This window comes from Vulpes lagopus, chromosome 11, assembly GCF_018345385.1.
Source record: "Vulpes lagopus strain Blue_001 chromosome 11, ASM1834538v1, whole genome shotgun sequence".
Lineage (NCBI taxonomy): Eukaryota > Metazoa > Chordata > Mammalia > Carnivora > Canidae > Vulpes > Vulpes lagopus.
Genome location: NC_054834.1, coordinates 91,548,826 through 91,568,535, shown reverse-complemented (window position 1 = coordinate 91,568,535; position 19,710 = coordinate 91,548,826). Strand labels below are relative to the sequence as shown.

General features: G+C 37.5%; 1 protein-coding gene across 2 annotated transcripts in view; it reads right to left on the bottom strand.

Annotated features, from left to right (window-relative positions):
• The window catches only part of XIRP2 (xin actin binding repeat containing 2), a 74,028-nt gene that overhangs the window by 34,337 nt on the left and 19,981 nt on the right, over positions 1 to 19,710 (bottom strand). The window contains exons 2-3 of one of the 2 annotated variants that reach the window (XM_041722256.1): positions 14,781 to 14,941; positions 9,333 to 9,470 (exon numbers count right to left, since the gene is read on the bottom strand). In XM_041722256.1, the coding sequence (XP_041578190.1) occupies positions 9,333 to 9,470; positions 14,781 to 14,837 (195 nt within the window). In that variant the 5' untranslated portion in view covers positions 14,838 to 14,941. Of the gene's footprint in view, positions 1 to 9,332; positions 9,471 to 14,780; positions 14,942 to 19,710 lie in introns of those variants that run through there. The other variant, XM_041722257.1, reaches the window with a different exon arrangement.

Here is a 19,710-nt window from a genome sequence, read left to right as displayed (position 1 = left end):
CACAAATGCATTCCTTCTTCCAGCTTTCCCTCCTTGTCTACTATCTCCCATATAAAATGATATAAAATTCCATCATGCTAAAATATCTGTTTTACATTTTCATCAACATCAGATGCTTTTGGGAATCACTGGTAACATGAAACTACGGGCCGTACTTTTGTGTTTTGTAGGAAAGGGTCTGGGTGACACTCTCTCAACAACTCTGGGCCCTGAGATAAGAACAAACAATACCACTCCTTTTCCCCTAAAGCAATCCCAATTCATTTTACTTGAAAGTAGTGAAGGGTGTATCTGTAAGTGCACTTGTCTTCTGCAAATGAAATTGAAAATGGGTTCTATAAGAACAAATAGGTTTACAGAAGCAGAACACCCACAATATCATTAAGAAGAAAAGCCGTGGTAGTGGTACTCCAATAATTGGGGTAAACATTGCTTCTACAAATTCTATTTTGGAGAATGAGTAAGATGAATCATAGAAAGAAAAGCAACTGATTCAGGATTTTTTGAAATCACTTGAATCTGTGCCTGCAACTCAGTCTTACTTACGGGTTTTTGTACTAACTACTGAGGTTCCAACAGCCTGAGAAATAGTGCCAGGGCACCCTTTCTATGATAACATTTCTAATCCTCCCCCAAGTCACCAGGCAGATTAGCTCATTTAGTTATTAAGAACAGAGTAAAGGAATCCAGGCTTAATGCACACACTGGATGGACTGCACACCTCACCAAGAAGACAGTTTCCACAAAGGACCAAGGCAAACATCTTGCCAACGTCTTCAGAGTGTGAGGTTAGAATGAGTTTCCCTTGATAATGATGCACTGCAGATTCTCACAGTGCTGCAGCAGGGGAGGGAGGAGTAAATCCCTCAATGTGCTCATATACCAAGAGTTTCGGTGGAGAGAAGGTGAAATTGGAAGTTGCAAAGGGACCATGACTAAGACTTTATGGTCACACCTCAGCGGGCAGTTAGCAATTACCATCAACTTCATTCAGGAAGAGCCGACGTTGAGAGTCATAGTGTGTGGCTCCCAAATAATGCCATTGATGTCAGTAGATCACAGACCTTAGTCCTAATTTTACTTTATGGGCAGACCTTATGTCTTAGGGAAAGAACACACGTTGGTTTCATTATGTTAAGAGCCAAATGGCTAGGAGAAGGTTTGCTACATTATTTAATAAAGTTGATCACTGACTGACATTTGTTATATTCACCATAATGTCCTAAGCTCTTGCTTGGTCTGGTTTACACAGTTCCTGTTCTATTCTTTGGTTGCAAATGTAGTCATATCAAGAGAAATGCCAATAAAAACAGAAAGGCTTCGCTATCAGACTGCAGAAGAATGAACTGGGTGGAGGAGAAACCTCGGTGAGAAACTAAGAGGCAGATTAACTTAGTTGATCTGGAATGTTCATTGCTATACATCAGAATCACCCAGAATGTTGAACCATTCCCTGATCCCTGCCCACACACCAGAACAATTTAATCAGGATCACCTAGGCTGTCCAGGGAGGTCCAGGGTACTAACTTACATTTGAAGGTTCAACCTGAGGACCTAGTGACTCAGGTGACCCGAGTTCCCTCAGAGAATCCATGTCTCAGCCTAACAGGGAGACTGGGTTGATTCTAAATCCTTATCTCGTCAGAGAAGAGGTAGGAGGGGATGGATGAGTCAAGGGCACTGAAAAGATGTCCTCTTTAGGTTCCAGATGATGTAGAAACCAGTAGACAGAGGACTCACTGAAGAACCGTGACCATTATATTTCTGTACCCCCAAACATGGACGCCTTGAATGGAAGCATGTAGTAGGGGTTTCATGAGGAGTGTGGGGTGCACTTCTAGATGAATCAGGCCAACGTGGGCCTTAAAGAAAGCAGGGTTTGTTGGGGCCTGAAGGAAAAGCCTTTTCTTTTCTTTTCTTTTCTTCTTTTCTTTTCTTTTCTTTTCTTTTTTCTTTTCTTTTCTTTTCTTTTCTTTTTTTCTTTTCTTTTCTTTCTTTCTTTTCTCTTTTTTCTTTCTTTCTTTCTTTCTTTCTTTCTTTCTTTCTTTCTTTCTTTCTTTCTTTCTTTCTTTCTTCTTTTTCTTTCTTTCTTCCTGAGAAATACAAGTTCTTATGGAGTTCAATTTGTGTTTTCGCTTTTGTTTTCATTATAGTTGGTGCAAGTAGTACTAACTGCAGTTAATTTACCTTGCAACTTGAGCAAGGACTTTTTAAAATTTTTAAATTTTTTTTTCAAAATAGAATTCTTTTCGATTTGATTTCTCTAGAAAAAAAAAAAGTACGGGCTTCCCCCAAGACCTACAGAGCTATAGAAAGGTGGACATGGATAGGAAGAGAAGAGACACCGATGGAGATTCAGTTGATGGGCAGCTCACCTGTGGCAAGGCAGCTGGTGGCACAGGTGTGGAAAGCAGTAATGAAACGGCCAAGTGTGAACATACAGAGATAGTTTTGAATGCAAAAGCAGAAGTGAAAACGTCTGTTTATCAAGTGTGCATCTACAAACCCACAACTGGACCAAAGTTTGCATTTCTACTTCTTGCTGAATTGAAAAGGACACTGAGTTATTAGTGCACAGCAAAGCTGGTTTGCTGTATGGCATCAGGAACTCGGATGCTTTGGCTAATAAATAACTCCAGGGAAGTGAACTCTGCTTAAACCAGCTTGTACAGGTCTGGCTGTTAGTGCGATACACACCTCAGTTGGTTGAGGCCATTGTTTTATTGTTTGCTTTATTTAGCTAACTCTTGGTCTTCTGATTCTGAGTCAGCATTCAAAAATTATGTGTTCTTCTCATTGCCAAAGCTCACTCAGCAATAGGCACCGAGACAGAGTTGTAGAAGGTAGTTTAAATGGTTTGGCCAGTGGGAAACGTATGCCCATTCACTGGCCTATCTGGAATATGGTCAGGATGATTCTCTGGCTGGTGTCAGGAAAAGAAATGGTTCTCTGGCAAAGAGGGGCCCTTATTTCTTAGTATTTGTACATATTAGCATTGTATGTTGACAAAACACTTGATATATATTATTCAGACAATTGGAAGAATGTATTTTAACTTCATTGCGTTGAAGCACAAACCAGAAAATGTCACAAGGAAGGTTCTACACCTTACACATGTTTTTCTCTCCTTTCCACACATCAGCTAAAATAAGCCGAGAAGCCACAGCACTTGTAGAGATGGAAAAAATCAACACGGCCTCAACTCTTTCTCTTTTCCTCATTTATTCAAGCAGCGTAGGCCTTTTTTCTCTCTTGCCGGATTCAATTCATATATTAATTATATTTTCCTCTCAGTACATCGTGTCACAATACTGTGAATAAAGCAGTCTTCAAAAGCAAATGCTATGTTACTCATTTGCTCCCACTTGAAAAACAGGCTTTTATTCATAACGGCATCCCAGGGCCGCAGAGTACCTGCGCAAAGGACCTTCTATACATATTCCTCTCTTTGGCTTTCCCAGAGGTCCCCCTCATCTTGTCATTTTCTAGAGTCGTAGTTAAGCATTTTTTCTTCAAAAGGAGACCTGCTATTATAATGTTTTAAATATGCACCAAAGTTACTGACTGCTCCAGAACAACAGATGCCCAAAGCATTCAGAGGGATGTTAATTTAAACTAATCTTTAATTACTTAATGAGCTCCTAGGAAATTATTCTGTCTCCAAGGGCCAAAGAACTGGGGGAAAAAAATAAAGTTGAGGTGTGTGAGGTGTGAGGCATAGAACAGTGTTATCCTTCTTTGTCTTTTTAGATATACATAAAATGTTTATGAATCATATTCTCCTTTGAGAATAATTACCACTTGATTATGCTCTCTTAGCTTTAGTGGCAATACTGCTGATGATAATAGCTGGTGTTTACTGAACACTTCTGTATATGCCAAGCATTTTAGTAAGAATTTTACATAGATCCTCTTATTTTATTCTTAAAACAGATCTGTTACTTCATCCTCATTTTACAGAGATGAGGTGGTTAATTAACTCAGAAGATTATAATCCGGGGTGCCTGGCTTTGGAGCCAGCAGGCCTAACCATCATTTCCTGTTTGAGTGAGGTTACTTTAAGGTGTAAGAGTCATTTAAAAGTAGTATACAAATTAAAAGATGAAATGAGACACACTTTTGATCACAGCCTTACGCGTTAATAGAGATCTGGGTTCAGTTGGGGCTGCCAAAGAAATCTATGCCCTTGAAAAATTATATACACGGCAGAAAGCTAAAGGTAGGTTTAAAGCACTTACATGAGAAATGCTTTGCACTTGTGGACATTTCACTGATAAAAAAATAGGTTTAGTCTGCTAGAAAATAATTATGGGTCACCTTTAAAGAGTCTGAAACACACAGATGTCAGATTATATCTGTCACAAGCTGTCAAAAATGTTTTCTATCAACCAAAAATTGTCTAGGGATTGTTTCAGATCCACATAATTTTACCCAGTGCTAATGTTTACATTAGGATTTTTGAAACAGCAGATATATGCAGAAGGATACATACTGTCTTGCAGCTTCCCCTTGGTCCACGTGAGAGGTGGCTGCAGGGAGCGAAGGTCAGGAATGCTTCAGGCTCTTGACATGGATTCAGCGCAGCCATTTTCACATAAAAGCAATTACCTAAGCACTGTATTGCACTGATTACTTCCAATTTTTTTGGAGCTCCATCTACTCTTTCCTACTTAAGCCACTTAGAAAACAAAAACAAAAACAACAAAAAGAAAAAACCCAAACCAAACCAAGCAACCCCAGAAAAGTATAGGCTTCCAGGACTTCAAAATTAATAAGTAAAGAGCTTCTCAGTACTGCATAAGCATGGGGGAAAGAAAGCAAAGATATTCATATGAGAAGATGAAAGTCAAGCCCTGAGTGTGAAAATACGGCACAGAAAGAAATGTCTTAGACTGCTAATGGGTCCAAGCCTTATTTTGGGGGTGAAGGGGAATGCTGTAAAATTAGATTGCAGTGACACTGCACGACTTTGTAAATCTACTAAACAGCCATGGAATTGCCCACTTAAGATGGGCGATATTTATGGTATGCAAATTATATCTCAATAAAGGTGTTACAAGAAGAAAGAAGAAAAAGAAAGTCTTGAAAAAACAGAAACCGTAGAATAGGCAAGTGAAAATGAACTCAGAAAAGAGATGATGGCAGTTTCCCATCAATAACACATTTATTTTAATACCTTCTGCATGTACTTCAAGGCACCCTTTTAAGAATGCGGGAATAGATTAAATAAAGTTTCCCCAACACATTCTTTTAAGAAGCTGACCCCTTGCCCTGTGCCTCCCTCACACAAGGGCTCTGATGGTCCAGAGTGGCTCCTTTTTCTAATTTACATAAGGATGCTCCATAGGCTAGCAGTGATGCTAACAGGCAGAACCAGGAAGCATGACAAGTCTAGAATATATAAATAAGACATTATCTCAGAACTTAAGTGTCTGGCATAAATGAGAGTTCCTATATATTATATCTCCTTTTTTTTCTATTTTAGAAACTTTTTGAATAAAAGATAGTCTGATATAATAGTTGGATCAATCAGCAGACAGAGGGATCTTTAACCCGAGAGATAGCTTAATTTTCAAAACTTGTCTAGCCCTGTAGCTGATCTTCCAGACAAATGATTACCAGATAGCTAATTATCCTGAAACATCTGACTTCAGTATATTAGAAAGGAAACAGGCAGATTGAACTTAATTATTACACCTTACAAGATTATTACTAATTGTGACATTAAATATTGTCAGAAATCCAAAACAAATGTTCTTTCTTTTAACTCTAATTAAACTTGATTTTCAAATTAATATTAATTTTTATATGTTAACAAAATAAGGTTTTTTTCTGGCCAGGGGCAGACTTAGCAGAGAAATAAGTCTCAAGTACTTTGAACAAGCAAAGACTGAAAACACCATCTGGGTGGACAACAGCTTAGGTAAGACAAAATTAACTTTCTGCCTCTACCTTTAAATGTCCTCAATCCCTGCTGATAAGAAAAGCAATTTTTAGAATGCATTTAATAGCTTGAAAATTTTAAGTGAGTATCTAAGACATGATTTTTTCTATGTTTTCCCCTTTATAACCAGATTTGACATGTATCTCAAATTTCTAATAAGGATTATAAATTAGTTATTTCATTTTCTAAGGTATGGATGACTTTTTTTCTTTCATCTTCCCCGAGACTTCAGCATGCAGTTCAGTAAAAGATATTTGCTAGTTTATTCTAACATGTTTCCTTTATATATTATTTATATTACATGGCATTATGACCTAGGTTTGGTCATTCCTCATGGAATTATTGGATATTATTAGCATGTCTAAAGGTACATAATGAAACTGAAGTTCAGAGAGGTCACTAAAGGCCTGGAGTCCTGCAGATATTCAGACTTCTAGTGCATGGTTTTATTTATTACACTCACATGCATTAATATTTCATGTTCCAGAGTAGGGACTACAGCTTATAATAGATTATATTTGGAAGGAGTTTATAGCAAGTACGTGTGTGTGTGTGTGTGTGTGTGTGTGTGTATAACATTCATATGTTGCTGCTGTTTGGTTTTACTTTTACCCAGTATTCATTTATTCTCCCTTGAAAACTGAATGCTGAGAACTTCCACTTAGGTCAACAGGTACAGAGGCTTCACCCAATCAGTGTCCCCCAGCTGAGAAATTAGTTCTAGGAAGAACATCAGTGTTCCATTTACAGCCAATTAGATGCAGTAAGGTTTGTTCCCGAAACTTCTGGGAAAAGGATCTCACTTTTTCTCTGCATCTTTTTACTATGAACTGGGGGAAACCTGGGTGACAATGGGACCAGCCCAGAGGAAGTGAGGTAAAAAAAAAAGAAATATGTTCAAGGTAATACTTGTTTTATTTTTTTATTTATTATTATTATTTTTTCTGAAACACCACACTGTGTAGTGCTTACAATGGGCCAAGCACAGTCTCAAGCACTTTACAAATATAATTCATTTAATCCTCTTAACCTTATGAGGTGGGTACTATTATAATATTGACTTTATAATTGAGGAAACTGAGGCACAAATAGGTTAAGGAACTTGCCTAATGTCACACAACTAATAGATGAAGGAGTAGGGATCTGGACATAAGTGATCTGGCTCCAGTTTCTGTGCTCTTAGCTATTATGCTATGGACATAAGTTGAGTCCTTACATTAGCAGTAAGGAAATACATACTTAACAATGGATTCTCAAAGAAAAAAAAAAGAGAAAAAAAGAAAGAAAGGAAGGAAGAAAGAAAGAAAGAATCTGCCAATTTCTCTAGTATAAATATCGTTGATATGGTCGACTTTAAGCTATTAACATGACATTATTTGGTTTACAATATTCCTAAAAATTTAATAATCAGAGAGTTGGTACAAGCCAGATGCTCTAGTACACCACTGGAGCTGACACCAAATTTCCCTTCCACAAGACTGCATTTTTTGTGAATCTATAATGTTCCTTTTGGCTTAAGCCACTTTTGGTTGGGCTTTCCATCTCTTGCAATATTAAGGAGTCCTAAACTGACTTCAAGTTTCATGGATAATGAACTACCTTCATGGAAACTGCTCTTTGTCATATTAGAGCCCTCATTATTAACCTTATGAGATGGGCAAATCCCTCATCAGTTGCCCCATCTTAATCAGAAACGGAGGCTTGAGGGGTATTGAATTCGGTCTCTGTGGCACTGACTACATAATTTGCCAGACCTAGTGAAAAATGAGAATGCTAGACCCAGGCCTCTTGTTGCAAAATTATTAAAAATTTCAAGATGAGGGACGCCTGGATGGCTCAGCGGTTGAGCATCTGTCTTTGGCTCAGGGTATGATCCTGGGGTCCTGGGATCAACTCCCACATCCGGCTTCCTGCATGGGGCCTGCTTCTCCCTCTGCCTGTCTTTGCCTCTCTCTTTCTGTGTCTTTCATGAATGAATAAATAAAATATATATATTTTTAAATTTCAAGATGATGACAGCAAAGCACAAGCCAAGTACCGTGCCCTTTCAGAATGGGGCCCTGAGTGACTACCCAGGGCCATGTGCCCTGAAGGTGACCCCGTGTCGGTGTCACTCAACTGGTAAGCTGCAGAGGCGCCCTCTGATCTCAGATCTACAAGACCCATAGCCTAAAACTCTATTACAATGTTTTCCAGAAACATAAGCCATGTGTTTATACATACCTGTCTGCATGGAATTTGTTACTTATTAATGATAACTAACTACATTTTGTATTGTTGACTAATTTCAAGTAAACACACAGTTGACTCATTTAAAGACTCTTATGTTGCAACAGCTATATATTAAACCACAAGTATATCCAATCCTAATTACTTATTTACATTTTGTTTCCTTCAGGCAAAGTTAGAACATATCTTACCATAAATTCATTGAGCTATTTATATTGCACAATTTTTACTTTTCAGACAAAGCCAGAAATGGAAAACAAATACTATTTCACATATCAGATTTTTAATCATTCTGATATACTTTCCCCATTTCTCCCCCATCCATATTATGCACACACAATTGCCTTAATTTTTAAAACTTAGGTAACTCCAAATATCCTAGGGATTTTTCTTAAAAACTGACCAAACAAAAAACCACCTTTTATCTTCCACAACCAAATTGTAAAAGTACCCCACTTACTCTCTTCCTCATGGAAAACATGGACCTAAATACAGCTGTGTACAGTGCAATTACTATTTTTCAGAGTGCCGAGCTCAGTCTAATGGGTTTTATTACTGAGATTCTCACATTCAAAAATCATTATAACCCATGACAATATTTGGTGATATATATAATGGAGGAATGAAATGGGGAAAATCTTTTATATAAGATAAAATGCAGAAGTTACATTATGCAATTTTATGCAACATCTGGGTTCTACTACTCAATTTTTGATGATTTTAAAGAAAACAGAAAACTCACCACAATGATCAGCTAAATAATGCTTCACAGTTAATCTATACAAACAACCAGCACAGAGGTTATCATGAATTATAGCCTAGAAGCAGAGGCTCAATATAAATGTGGCTCTCAACATTTCTATTTACCTGTTGACTAACCGAGGCTATTTAATTTTCATTTATGCTTGAAACATTAGAAGCTGAGAAGAAAAATATTCCAGCATGGTTCCCTAGAAATATGACAAAATGCTCCAAGTAATAAGTTAATCAATACATTGGTATGCTTTAAAGATGATTTTCTAAAGCATCTTAAAATTACAATATTTGTTAATGAGTAATGAAAATAAATGTACCACCGAATAGGGGGCTTTCTGAATTGGCACTGAAATGAGAACACTTATACCACACGTGATTTATCCATTACCTGCAGTAGCATTACCTGTTCAGATCTTTTCTCATGCTGGTATTGGTACTGAGACAAGGTATTACAGGAAGAAGCAATTTTGTCCTTTTCAAATTGTTTCTTCACTCTGGCCAAACCACCAGGCACTGTGCACATTCTGGATTCCTCCATTATCTAAGATAATTTAAGGAAAAGGAAAATTCAGCTTTATATCTGCTCAAGATGGGATTTACAAGCTATTATGCTTTATAGTTGACAATTATTGATGGGTGGTATATTAAAAAATATGAACATATGCAATTATTTCAGTAGGCCTTTACAGAAAACCGTAATAAAAAATAATCTCTCCATGTTGTTTTCTCATTTATCAGTCTTTGATATAAAGTCAGGAAGAGCTTCAAAATATTGAGTTAATTCTTATCTCAGATAGGTTTTGTTTTGTTTTGTTTTTAAATTTTTATTTATTTATGATAGTCACAGAGAGAGAGAGAGAGAGAGAGGCAGAGACATAGGCAGAGGGAGAAGCAGGCTCCATGCACCAGGAGCCTAACATGGGATTCGATCCCAGGTCTCCAGGATCGCACCCTGGGCCAAAGGCAGGCGCTAAACCACTGCGCCACCCAGGGATCCCCTCAGATAGGTTTTGATATTTAGAGATTAAACCTGTAGAATCTATTTCACTAATAATACACACAAACTAGGAGAAATTAGAATAATGGACTCAATTTTAACCTGCAGTAAGGTTGTCATTAAAATTCCAAATGTCTACATAAGCAACACATTATTAAGAAAGAATATTAAAAACATTTGACTCATTTCAAAATGTACTTGAATCACTAAAGATGAATAAAATAAGCCCCTCTTATATGAAAATGTCAATATCAGTAATAGTAACAACTACTTAATACTAGAGCTGAGTGATTTCTATGTGTTTACATGTATCTTGTCATTTGACGTTTCTCCATATTCTGTGAGATATGGACATTTATTCTCATTTTAAAATGAGGAAATTGAGGTTTGGGCAAGTAAGGCAAGTTATTAAGTTCTCATTGCTGGGTGTGAGTAGGAGCTGGAATTTGAACCAGGATCTGTCTTCATGATTGCTTCTGCCTTAATCACTAGTATGAAAGGACAAGCAAAGCAACAACCACTCCAGGGTTGGCATACCCCAGGACTTAGATTAGAAGGTTTAAGGTTAGAAGCATTCTAGGCTATTGTTGGCATTTTGGAGAACAGAAAGCCTGATTCAATAGGCTTCATTTGGAGCAACTTGAAAAGCCCGAGGAGCCTGGTCAGATATTATGCCCCTGTGGGAAGTGCAGTAACGTAAGGACTTTGGTTTGATGATTCAACACTCTCCCCAGCCCAGCAGGCACTCAAGCCCAGATGGGATGACAACTCTCAAGCAAACAGGCCTCATGCCAACCAGCCCTCCTCCAGGAAGCTTCTAGGACCGCTTAAAACTGGGAAGAGATTCAGCAACCCTTCAAATCGCAGGAGGTCTCCTGAGGTCTGGCCCAGTCCTGACATAACCCTGAAGCCTTGAGACCTGAAGGTAACTGGATGGCCGTGAGCCGAAGTTCCCCTATCATGGATAGGAAACTCCTGGGATCATGAAATCATTACCCAGCATATAGTTTCTCAAACAGATCCTAAAAATACAACTATGATCTTGGGGTTTCCCATATTCTAAAATACTGGAGAATGAATTAATACTCCAGATTATCTGAAGTACTAGCAAACTCAAGTGGATGTTTTTCCAAATTCATAACCTTTCCACAATTCCATGCACTGTCCGATATTTAAAAGTATGAATATTTGCTTCATGAGAAGAAGGGATGAGAATGTACACCTATATGGTTTAGATATATATACCATCAAATCTTGCAACAAATTTCAAAAGGAAATCCTGGTCAGTTACTGCCATTTGATATGTGTTAAAGTCATGAGAAAGTGTGGCATCTATTTTGAAATTTAGGATAAAGAAGGGAAAGGGTGAATTAAGGCCACAAGATTTCTTGTACCCTCCCCTAACATTTAATGTACATAAATGGCGTTCCTCAATTGATCATATGTAGATAACATGTGAGTACTAAATTATGGAATTTAAGGCAATTATTAAGAAGCCTACTCTTTGTAACAACTATAAACAATGTCCAAATCACGTGCAAATTAATCTAGCAAGCCTCAGTAATTATGGCAATGACTAAATACTTTCCTAGTAAGTGCATTTTCACAAAAATATCAGTTCCTAGACCAAATATGTTGCTTCTCATCTACCAATCTACCAAGTGAACTAAAAAACCAAATATACCCACTCCTTCCCTTTAGCATTGTGCTTTGGAATCAGACCATATGGCATATGCAAAAATGCGTGTAGTTAATTATTTTTACCAGTACTGCTGCTATTACACCCTTATGGCTGTGCACCCACCGAAGTGAGGAAGTCCTTTGAGCTGTAGTTTCATGGTGGTGATAGAGTGTCTTTATTCAGCGCAGCTTGTAAATGGAGATTTACATATGTGGGATGGCAGGACTTGCTCAAGGAGCAGCCTGTGGTCACAAGCTGGAGTGATGTTTCCTTGCTCAGATGGAGGGCTTGTCTGTGACTTTGCCTTGTTTTGCCCCAGTGCTATACATTTCAACCCATGTTATTGTAAATGACCATATAATGGGTTGCTTTGTGTTAAGCGTTTTTATATTTATCGCTATTTAATGTTTTTTATTCTTGGACTCAGAAATAAGATTTGAAATCTAATGGTATGCCCATAATAATTAAGTCATTTTATTTTTATTTTTATTTTTTTAAAGATTTTATTTATTTATTCATGAGAGACACACCGAGAGAGGGAGAGGCAGAGACACAGGCAGAGAGAGAAGCAGGCTCCATGCAGGGAGCCTGACGTGGGACGCGATCCCGGGTCTCCAGGATCACACCCTGGGCCAAAGGCGGTGCTAAACCGCTCAGCCACCCGGACTGCCCAAGTCATTTTATTAACAAGTTAATTTAAATACTTAACACAGGACCAACTTAATATTAAATTATTTTGATAATAAGGTAATTATATTACACAGTTATCTACTTTCATTATAAAGAACTGTCCTTGGGTCCTTGGGCATAGGAGAAGTAACATAATTTGAGGAGTTGACCAAACAGTGATTCTAATCCCCAGTTCTAACACTTAAAACCTTGGACTAGAGTTCAAGTTTCATTTCTTATTAAACTGAGAATAACACTATGTTTTCCACATATTCCTTGTGTTAAAAAAGATAACGGAAATAAAATTGCCAGCACAATCTGGCATCTTAATTTACTGCTTAACAAATGTTACCTCCTCCTTTTCTAGGACGCTCCTGCAGACCACTGCCTTTCCATGGGCATGACTTTTATTTAGGTTCAACCAAATGCCATCCGGCTGAGGCTAGGACCAGGAGAAACTGATCTCAATGCAACTGAAATATAATGGATTCAATTTGGGGCCAAATCAGAGACCTCCAGATTTTACATGTAAAATACTGGGGTTATTTGTGTAAATAGAAATGTTGTCAAAGGCAGTTTCCATGATTTCATAATCGAATAGACATTTCATGCATCTGACCAGATAAGGCAGCGAGGCAGTTATTTTGCTTTTCTTTAGACATTAACCAGGATTTCTTGGAGATAATATATGTGCTCTTCCTCCCCTCTCACACAACATTAACTTAGGGCTAAACCAAATAATAAGGCATTTGTTGGGCCACAGATGCTTTCTTGTATGAGAGAGGAGGCAGCTGAATTCAGTAAAAAAGAGGACAGGAGTCCAGAGACCAGGAATTTAGCCTGGCTTTGTCAGTAATGCATGATCTGTAAGTCACTTCCCCTCAGTTTGTTTTGCCTGCAAATGGGCAGGAGAAGAGAAAGATTACTAAATTCCTTATATGTAGGTTATCTTCATAATAGTGTTAACATTTTGTTTTTGTATTAAATAGTGGGGATAATTTAGTTTTCTTAGGGCCCAATTTAAATATTTTCTTTTTAGCACATTATAAATAAAATTTTGTCATATGGGGATACCTGGGTGGCTCAGCGGTTAAGTGTCTGCCTTTGGCTCAGGTCATTATCCTGGGGTCCGGGGATCGAGTCCCACATTGGGTTCCTTGCAAGGAGCCTGCTTCTCTCTCTGCCTGTGTCTCTGCCTCTCTTTCTCTATGTCTTTCATGAACAAATCAATGAAATCTTAAAAAAAAAAATTGTCTTATGGTGTATTCTCCTACTGCCTGAAAAAGTCAAAGTGTTCCTAGATTTAAAAAACTGTGTACTAAATAACCCATCTCTTGCTCTGTACTTTCAAAATCTGTTTCCCCAAGAATCTTTTCTCCAATTTAAAACACTACTTTGTAGTAAAGTTCCTTAATGATCCAGCAGGGGGTGCTATCTAAGAAGACTGGCAGGAGGCGCTGAAGTGATACTATTTATTTTGGAAGAGAGCTAGCTACTTCTGTGATTTCTGTACATTCATTCAAAATCCACGCTGCATCTAAAATGGATTTTAATGACTATGTAAAAACTTAAATGTCATTTGGAATTACAATATTGTTAATGAGTTTGGCACAGTCAGCCTTGTCTCTAAATAATTTGTAAAGGAGAATGTTAAGAGTAGCTATTTTAGAACACCACCCTTCTTGACTATTCTTTCCCTCTCTTTCTCTTTCGGTTAAATGAACAACTTTGCTAATTTGGAGATTATAATTATAAAAGAGTATCCTTATATTCCATTAAGCTATAAAGCTGCTACTAATAAAATGACTCATCAAACCCTGTGGATTGAAGGCCACAGATGATGGAACCCAACAAATTCTTTTGAATATGACTTTATTATGCTTTGGCTCTAAAAATTGGTGGTCCTACTGAATCCTGCTGTTTCCTATAATCATAATTGGTTTAGCAGAGTGCCTACATTGCTAATCTCCCTCATTTCTATGTTGATTAAGCTACTCCTAATGGATTTAGTGCATACAGAGAAATGAGAAAAGCAAAAAAAAAAAAAAAAAAATTATACTGCCAGTGAATTTAAATGAACTATACATGAGACCAAAGAGGGCGGCATGCAGACCCACATTATTAAAATCTGAAATTAATTCCCAACCTTCCTGAGGAGAATAGCTATAGGTTAAATGATAATGATGGCAATAATAACACATTTATACCCTGCCTTATGGCTTCCGCGTAAATTGTCTCTTTGACTTCCCCCTTAGACCTTCTGTGGTAGATGGCTATTCCCATTTTTCAGTTATGCAAACTGAAGCTCAGAGAGGGGTTCAGATAGTAGCCCAAGATCACACAGAGAATAAGTTGCAGTGCTGATGCTTCAACTCACATCCTCTGACTTTGATTCATGCTATGTCTGTGCTTTCTGTACTTTATTCCCCTGCCCAGTATATTGCAGTGGAAGGAGGGTGTGTGAAGGGCAGACCGAAGGCCCAGAACCACCAGGAGCAGCTTACATTGGCGGAGAAGCTGCGGCAGTCACCCCTGGAAACAGCTGCCTGGTACCTCGCCATCCGCTCCTTCAAGGACACCGCTTCCTGGAGGTCTGACAGGGCCTCGCTCTGTGCTGCACCCTCCTCTGCAGATCCGCTCGCAGGCTTATTAGGGCCAACAGTCACTGAAAACAAACGTAGCATGCTCAGATATGTGTTTCAGGCTTTGAAAAGAAAATAGCATCAGCTTATGAACAGTAAAGGCATTTTAAATATCTGCTCTCATAAAACAGACTGCAACATTTCACAGCACTGGGTTTTCAATGTCCCACAGTCACTCTCTTTTCTTCAAGCTTTCAAGCAAAGCTACAAAATGCCTGTATAGGAGCATATGCTCATGTGAATGCCAGGCAAAAATACCGTCTCCACTCCTACTCCTATGATTTTTTGATGAAAAATAGTTATTAAGAGCTCCATGATGTTAATAATGAACTTTCCTGAGGCACCAGGGGTTGAATTTAGGTTAAATGCTGTGAGAGCACTATCTCCTTTACTTTTCTAACAACCTCATGAGGTAGGTGCTATTCTTTTCTGAAATTTATAGATAAGACCATAGAGAGTCAAGAATGGTTAGAAAACTTTCCCATGATCACACAATTAATTAGAGACAGATTTGATAGGTGGACTAAATCGTAAGCAAGTCTAAAAATTGCTTTTTGGTTCTCTCTCCACCTCTTAACACTCGAGGAGATAGGTGTAGCTAAAATAAATGATTGCCATGAGAATTATAGACTGTGGCTTTATTTCTTTATTCACAGAGACGTGTGTTACATGAGAAAGAAATAATAGTACCATTAGAAAAAGCTTTGTCAGTCACCCATTTCAGATGGCCTGATATTTTCCCATTTAAGCCATCTACCTGACAAAAATACAGGGTAATAGGAATTACATGTTTGGAAACAGAGTGAAAGACTGACTGACTGATCACAGGATAACAGTTGTTAGAAACAGAAAGGTCTTAAAGATCATATAGTCTAACCTAATCTAGCCAGCTCCTTTTAGGCATATGGAAACATGCCTAAATGTTCCCTTATATGAAAGGAAGACAAGGATTCTCCACGGTTTAGTTCTCTTTAGACCAGAGCTGGTCTCAAAACCAGATTTCTTATTTGATCTAGTATTCTTTGCTATTATCACTTTGCCTGATGGTTTACTATTCACTCTTAAAGAAATCTAATTCCGAAGTCATTGCAAGGGCTCTTTCTGGGACCAATCAGTGTATGGTACATATCTACATATAGATACCTACATGCATACATGTATATTCAGAGCTCATTCATACACCCCCTGCCTTTCACTTTAGTACTCGTAGTTTCAGGAACTCATAGAATAGGGCTCTTCCATGTATTTGTTATTTGGATTGGCTTGATTTAACCACTGTAAACCAAGGCCCAAACAATCTCAAGTGACAGATAACCAAGCTCTTTCCTTCCCTTTCCTCTTCTTCCTACCTCCTCCCCCAGCTCCTACACTGAACCATCGATTTCTATTTTTAGTTTTCTTATTAAATATTTTACTTATTTATTTATGAGAGACACACACAGAGACGGGGAGACATAGGCAGAGGAGAAGCAGGCTCCCTATGGGAACCCCGGATCATGACCTGAGCCAAAGGCAGATACTCAACCAGTGAGCCACACAGGTACCCTGATTTTTAGTTTCTTTTAAGTTTTATATATAAAATAGCAGATAAGAACAACTTTTGTGACCCAGAAAAAAATTAAAAATCAATTTTTTGGCTCCCTGTGTGTGTGGTTTTCCATAGGAACTCTTCTTTTTTAATTCTTTTTTTTTATTTATGATAGTCACACAGAGAGAGAGAGAGGCAGAGACACAGGCAGAGGGAGAAGCAGGCTCCATGCACCGGGAGCCCGACGTGGGATTCGATCCTGGGTCTCCAGGATCGCGCCCTGGGCCAAAGGCAGGCGCTAAACTGCTGTGCCACCAAGGGATCCCCCATAGGAACTTCTTATTCAAATAAACATTTTCACATATTTCAATTAAAATTGTATTTATTTTTCTTACTTAACATGCTCTCAAAAAACCCCACAAAATGTACAGGAATACAAAGTTGTGATATATACATGCTATGATTGTACAACATTGACTTGTTCATAATAAGTGTCAGTTATTTTTGAAATTCACCTGTCATTCAAAACCTCATATCCATACAAAAGTACATTCCTCCAGTTGATTTTGATAAAAGACATTCTCACATACCACTGCAAGTCTTTCACATGATAAAGAAAATATATCTCTGTTTTACCCTGTGGGCTATCTATCTATACAGATGGATTCAGTTTCTATTCAATTGTACTATTACTTTTTTGTGAGTGATCACTACATAGATTTTATTGGACATGATTCTCTAAAGTTTCTCCACATTAAAATATAAATTTCATTTTGTATATCATTCATGAAAAGACGTCATTTTCTTATTTATCTTAACAGAAAGTCAGCAGTTTATTTTTGCTAAAATTTGCAGTGGTATTTATTTTTAAAATATTTGATTTTTATCATTTTTCATCCTACTGGGAATTGCCCAAGATTAATGGTCAGGAAATCAATGTTTGGATTATTAAGAGATTTGGATTCTATCACCTTGTGGGCTTTCATTTTGGACAAAGAAAAGACATTATATTTTAATTTCTCTCTCCTTCGCATCAATAACTTTGCCTACACAGGTAGTCATAAAGTAGAAAACTTACCTTGAGTTAACAAGATACGTCCATATTGGTTTCCTAGCCTTCTAAACCAATGTCAATCCATTGCTTCACCTGATAAACAAGGTGATGTTTCTTGCCCAGTGTACTATAAGGTGATGTATCTATCTGCTCCTACCTTGATGATGATGACACCTGATATAACTTTTTAGTTGATAAGACAGCCTCTCCCTTCCTTAAGATTTATCTATTTAAGAGAGAGAATGGGGAGAGGCAGAGGGAGAGAGAGAATCTCGAGCAGACTCCATGCTGAGTGTGGAGTCTTACTTCGGACCTGATTTCATGACCCTGAGATCATGACCTAAGTCAAAACCAAGAGTCAGATGCTCAACCAACTGTGCCACTCAGGAAGGAAGCTCTAGAAAGTCCCTTTCTTAGGGATAGGTGGAGAAGGAGACAGGGACATTGGTCCCCTGACCTGGTACTGTGCTATTTCAGAAGGCTTGACTGATACTGAGGTTGGAGAACAGTGGGAAATGAGTTTAGGTGACATAGAAGAACAAGTAAAGATGCTCTTGTCACAAAATACCTATGGAAAAATAGGGAAAATTTTGCATACCTGTAAGTATGGAAATCAGACTGTGAAAGAACATGCCATAAGTCTAACGTGGTCTGTGAAAAAGGGAAAAATGAACTTTTCGAATTATCATTTCTGTTAGAAAACATTATAAATATTATTGCAAGATTTTGTACTAGAACTGATTTGTCTCTGGGGTTTAGGGACAAGTCATTGTGTAAGTAAGTAAATTAAAATCCAAAGACGTGGGGATCCCTGGGTGGCGCAGCGGTTTGGCGCCTGCCTTTGGCCCAGGGCGCGATCCTGGAGACCCGGGATCGAATCCCACATTGGGCTCCCGGTGCATGGAGCCTGCTTCTCCCTCTACCTGTGTCTCTGCCTCTCTCTCTCTCTCTGTGTGACTTTCATAAATTAAAAAAAATAAATAAATAAAAGCTTTAAAAAAAATAAAAAAAAATAAAATCCAAAGACGTTCAGTGAATTCTCCCAAATCTCTAAAGTTAATGGCATAGCTGGACATAGATTCCATTGTACCCTAAATATAAAATGTTTTCTTTTGTTTTCTGATGAGAAAATAATTGCTAATCCACCCAAAATATTCATTCTTTGCTTAACAGAAGAAATCCTATAAACCAGAAAGAACATGTAAGGAAGCATTTTGAAAGAAAATAAAATACTAAAAAATATAATCTGTTATCATGAAAATGATTACATATTAAGGGTATGAATGTCTTTTAAAAGAAGAATTCTGAAGGAAAAGATTTATATTATTATTTTTTGTAATATACCACAGATAGCTCTAAATTATGTCTACTTATATATACTTATGTTTGCGTGTTTATACATATATATATGGATGTTAAGTGTATGTATATGTTTCTATTTTCTTAAATCATGAGAGATTGTGTGACTACAGATGTACCCTCTTGAGTTCAAAATATATTCTTTTTTTTCTGTAGTTTTTGAAAAGTAACTAAATCAATCAATAAAATTTGCCCAGTTATAAAACTCATTATGCCTTCCTGAATTTTACTTTTAATGGAGAGTCCATGTTTAAGGAATTTTTAAAAAGCAAAGTAGTACAATATAAGATAGAATGCTCTTCCTTTCCTGACCAATTATTCACATGCCTGTAGTCAGTCACAGAAGGACTGCATGAATAGTCACCCTTCTGTGTTTCTGTGGAGTAAAATAATAACTCTAAGAAGTCAGATATAGAAAACAATGAGGAATAGTCAATGTAATTAATGCACTCTGGGATTTTCTAATTTCACAACTTCTATTATCAAGGAAAGAATTCTTAGAAATATGCACAGATTAATATTAACAGACATTTCAAAAGAATTCATTATGAGCCATTCTTCTAACTAGCTGTTCAGGAAATTTTAAATTTGGAATTCAGCGGTTTATAAAAGGATATGTTCTTACAACATTGACAAATAACAAATCCATCTTCATTTCCTATTAAACAAATAATTGTCTAGAAATCTGAAGTAATAAATTGTATATATGATCCTAAGGTCTTCATAGAGTAAGAATTTGGAAGTAAAGTTCACTGGTTTGGTACCATAGTGCTGGGATCAGTGAGTTGCTCAAAAATACAGTTAGAGTTAGAAAAATGTCTATTCAGAAAAATACCCAGTGTGGCACAGTT